The 5,039-nt window shown below is 35.7% G+C and overlaps 1 protein-coding gene across 1 annotated transcript; it reads left to right on the top strand.

The window, feature by feature from the left end:
- Positions 1-4,255: 4,255 nt before the first annotated feature.
- LOC127143936 (pectinesterase inhibitor-like) lies at positions 4,256-4,774 on the top strand. Its single transcript, XM_051079241.1, has one exon. The coding sequence runs from the start codon at positions 4,256-4,258 to the stop codon at positions 4,772-4,774; it is 519 nt and encodes a 172-aa protein (XP_050935198.1).
- Positions 4,775-5,039: the final 265 nt, after the last annotated feature.

The raw sequence follows: 5,039 nt of genomic DNA, 5'->3' as shown, positions 1-5,039 counted from the left end.
GGGCACTTCATGTACCGAAAGATAGTCTCTATGGACGTCAACCACATCTGGGCCTTGGTAGAGTTGTCCATGGACCCATCAAAAGTTTTAGGATTATACTTCCTAAAGTCCCTCAAATGTTTAGCCTCGGTTGACAGCTGGTCTGGTACGACCTGAGGTACCACTGGGGTCTGGGCAGGGGCGGCCTGGGTTTGCTGGGTGTCAAGGGCATACTTGTCCAAGGTATTATTTACCTATGGTCGTATGCCCGAATACCTCTAAATCGTTTTATCTTTATGTCTTGAAAGTAGTCTAGGTTAATTCTTTCGTTTTCGTGTCACCGAGCCACAGTGTGACATTTCGGCTTTTTCATATGCAAGCCTGCCAAGGCCAAAAATCTCAATATGTACTATAGGGGGTACATGAGTAGTCCGACCCCCACCCAAGCCTTGTCTCATTTTTTGCAAGCTAAGCTATTTTCTTTGCAATTGACAGTCTTCAAAGCTTTCTTTTCATGATGTTTTCAACTATTTACTTTCTCTCTCCCGTTTTATAAAAACATTTTCCCGAGAACGTGGAGGGAGGCTACATCATACTGCGAGTTTGTCCACGTGTTTCGAATATTGAACGGCTGACTTGTTGATTGAGCAGAACAAGTACCGCACAATCGTGTTTGAAAGTTACGATTGTGACAAGTGGTATCAGAGCCAAATTGGCTAATTGACAGTAAGACTGAAGTATGTCGTCGGTGGATCCATCGGGCCAGGCCCAGAGACCGACTAGCAGAGCTAGAAGAGCAGATGCTCTACCTAGCCGAAGTTCTCGACTCCATCCGCTACTTGGAGTCTCGTCTTGAAGAAATTTTTGAGAAAACTAATATAATCGATGCGGTAGCTGGCCGTGTCGAAGGGTTACCAATACAAGAGTTATTGGAAAGAGTCGACACCCTGGAAGCAAACACAAACGTCAGAAGAACTATTAACTACGAGCGCGGGGACAGTTCATCGAGCTTTGATGCCCACATGGAAGAACGTGTCAGTGAGCTAGATATGTCACATCCCATTCTAAGTTTTCCCCTCTAACCTAGATCGTGATGTGAATCTACTCCTTAAAACAATCCTCTTAAACGTAAGATTTATAAAATGCTTCCCAAAAATTCTAAAAAATTCGACAGAGTCTCCCCTGAAAAACGGATTAACCACACTTGAAAATAGAAGAAAATCACACATCTATGCTTCTTTTTTTAAAAAAAAAACTCAAATATTATCTAGTGTGTCTCACCACACACTCATCCAAACAATTTAAGAATCTCATTCAGAATTTCAGGCAGAACTCATTATCAGACTAGATACTAGCCAAGAAATAATTACAGTCTGAAAGTGTCTCAAAACACATGACCTTGGCGTGACCCTCATTACTTCTAAGCACCCCATTATACAAATACAAACTTGAATTGAAAACATACGAAAAGAATGAAAATCTACGATTAATGACGGGAAGCTCAACCAATGCCTGGGGGAGGGGGAGAAAACATTGAAAACATGAGCTAAATCTCAATGAGTGGCAAGTTCTAAAAGTAAAATCTTATAAAACATATCTTCAAATTGTTTAAATATAACCTCAATAACGAAATAATAATTACAGCGTTAAAATCGTATATTACTATAAAGCACAAGTAAGGCCAAAAAACCTGTACCCAATCAACCATGGCAAGACATCTAAATATATGGCCAAAGATAGCTCGCACATGACTAAAAATCATGCAGCCAAAACTAGCTCACGCATATTTAGTACCCGCCACAATAACAACCTCCATCCAATCCGATCCAATCAATCCAATCCAACCATGATAGCATACTAAGCATACGGCCCAAGGATAGCTCACACATGATCCAATCCACAAGGAAACACGCGGCCAAACGGAGCTCACGCATACTTAGCACCTACCATGGTAGCAATATACCGCTCCTATGTGCACATAGAGCCACCCAACCATGGGTTAACCTAGGCTCGAAGCCATATCACAATCCTCCATCCACGTCCTCACCTAGGCTCAGGTTCTCGGATCTCCGGTCACGGCCTTTTTCAGCCACGGAATCCCCTGACAACCGTAGGTGGCGCTACGGAAACACATTCTTGTAGCCTTAAGGGTAATCACCAACATTTACCATAAGCATCGATTTAGTAAAATTTTAAACTAAAAATAAACTAAAAACTTGAAACACGATTAAATAAGAATCAAGGCATACACATTCTCAAATTTATAATGAGTAAACATATCGTTTAAGTATTAATGGAAACATGGACTTGAAACCCGTTTTTATCATCGTCGAAATATGATCATTCTTGAAATTTCAATGCAATAAACACATTGTTTGAACAATAACGAAAACGTGGTCATAAAGTTTAAGTATTGGTAGTTTTCCAAGCAATATCAAGAGTTAACGTATATCTATAAAAAGAAAGCTTAAAAATTGAGCCACTCACAATCAATGATTCGATCCCCCGGGATTATATGCTTTCCCCACTTCAATTTGGCCCGAAACAACGATTAGGGCCTATTAATTATCTTCACAAAGGGAGACAACACAACAATCTTTAACATACTTCATAAGGCCAAATCAAACTTATTTTAGTTTCTAAAGTTTTTGTATTCTCAATTCGCTTTAAATTAGGCTAGAATTTTCACCTACGAACCCTTAGACTTGCAAACTAGATGCTTAACCCCATAAGCATCCAACTTTATTTAAACTCAATGGGTCTTTTATGTAAAAACATTTTTATCTCCATTATTGATGATGTTTTGGAATTTATATCCATTAGACACACAAGAGGCCCATAAACTTTAATTTAAACTCTTAATGCCACAAGCACTCAACTTAAGTCGTCTTTTAAATCCATACACCCTTATGTCCAATTTTCATACTTTAGAGGTTTAAATCCATCAACAATTCAACAACAATCTAACGAGTAAATAACTTAGAAACCTACCCCAACTCACCTAAAATAACCTCAACCGTGTTGACCAAGACTTCCAAGTTCTAAATTGAACTTTCCTCTAAATGCTTTAGTCTAGGCTAAACATTCCACTCTTGAACCTTAAACTTCACATTGGACTCTTAACAAGATGAGGATCTAAACTTAGTGTATACTTAATGGGTCTTGCATATTAATATGCTCTTAGTTGCAATATCAATAATTTGAGGGATTTAGATCATTTAATAACGAACTCAACGTCAAAGTAGCAAGTCAATATCTTAAGAAATTTCCCACACTTGTCCTAAACAATTTTAAGTGCGGTGAACAATACTTCCTAGTTCTCTAAAGTCCCCACTTTTCCATTCAATAATTATGGGTAAAATCCAGTACGCGCTAACACGAAGTGGGTATTTAAGAACTATGAGAGAACATACTAATTTATCTACGACCTTTTATTATTAGCATTATTATTATTATTTTACAATGTTTTATTGCTTTTATATTTTTTTAATTTATTGTGTTTTTATTTATTTAGTTCCTTTATATCTATGTATTTTCTCCCACTTATTTTAGGGGATCGTTGTTTCGAATATGGGAGTAATGAGAATAAAATAAGACATCCTTTTAAAAAAGGATGTAAAAACTTTTCAAACAACATTTTCAATTTAGGTTTTGAAGGGAAAAGAAAAAATATTAGCCACCCTTTTTATGGGTGTTAAGGGGTGCTAACGCCTTCCCCTTACACATTTAACTCTCAAACTCAACTCCAATTTTCACAAATCATTTTTTTAATGATTTTATTTAAAAAGTGTTTACTATATTTCGGTGCCCAATCACACCGTAAAAAGAATTGGTGGCGACTCATGAATAGTTAGACGCTATTCGAACATTTTATCTCTAGAGAAGATAATACTTGGTTTCTTAACCATTTTACTACTTTATAATTTGACGGGTATACTTAGTTACATTTTATACGCTAAGTTTTTGGCATCATACATGGTAAGAAAATTCAAATTTTAACATCTTAGTTGTATCTTTCCAAAAGAAAAACTATTTTAGTTGTAATTTTGTATGTGATTATTCATGAAACGATTTTGGTTAATTTTTTGAAGATAAAAATAACAAAAAGACAAACAAAAGACTAAAAATATGCTATTTAATTACAACTTCCCTTTTTCCTCCCTGGAACAAAAAACATCTCTAAATTTCATATATATATATGTGTGTGTATTTGATCAAATGACCCATATCAATAATTAAGGGCACAATAATATTGGTATACAACAAAGAAATCAAAATGGCCAAAAACTCTTGTCCCATTATTGTCTCTCTCGTTGAAGTTCTTTTATTTACCATAATTTCAAATGCAGCATCATCTACCGATGTCATTTCCACCATTTGTCCAAAAACCTCAAACCCACCATTTTGTTCAAATTTGTTGAAATCTTCAGGCATTACGAATATAAAAGGTTTGGCTGTATACACCTTAAACCTCACCCATACAAATGCTAAAAAATCTTTGACCCTAGCCAACTCACTGGCAAAAACCACCACCAATCCTCAACTTAATCAACGATATTCATCTTGTGCTGAGAGCTATGATGAAGTTGTTGGTGATATTGAAAATGCCCAAAAGAACTTGGCCATTGGTGACTTTAATGCTGTCAATATTGTAACTTCTGGTGCCATGACAGAGATTGACGATTGTCAGGATAAGTTTGTGCAACCACCAAAGGATACGTCATTGCTTTTGAAGAATGGCAAGACACTAAATGATATATGCAGCATTATTTTGGTTGTATCCAACCTTCTTTGAGGGCTATGTACTTTTGAGATTTTTGCCAAAGAATATTATGAAGTTTAATTTTTAAAATATTAACATCACAATGTGATCGGTTTGACTGGAATTGATTATTTTGGTTAATTTTTAGATGATAAAAAAATCAAGTAATAGATAATTCTAACAAATTAAAATAATTAAATAAAAATCAGATTTAACATACAATGTTCCTAATAGACTTGTATTAATAGATAATTCCAGCAGATAGAAAAATTACTGAACTTCAACATATTTTATAAAT

The sequence above is a fragment of the Cucumis melo genome, chromosome 11 (genome assembly GCF_025177605.1).
Source record: "Cucumis melo cultivar AY chromosome 11, USDA_Cmelo_AY_1.0, whole genome shotgun sequence".
NCBI classification, from domain to species: domain Eukaryota; kingdom Viridiplantae; phylum Streptophyta; class Magnoliopsida; order Cucurbitales; family Cucurbitaceae; genus Cucumis; species Cucumis melo.
This window is presented reverse-complemented; position numbering and strand designations above follow the sequence as displayed.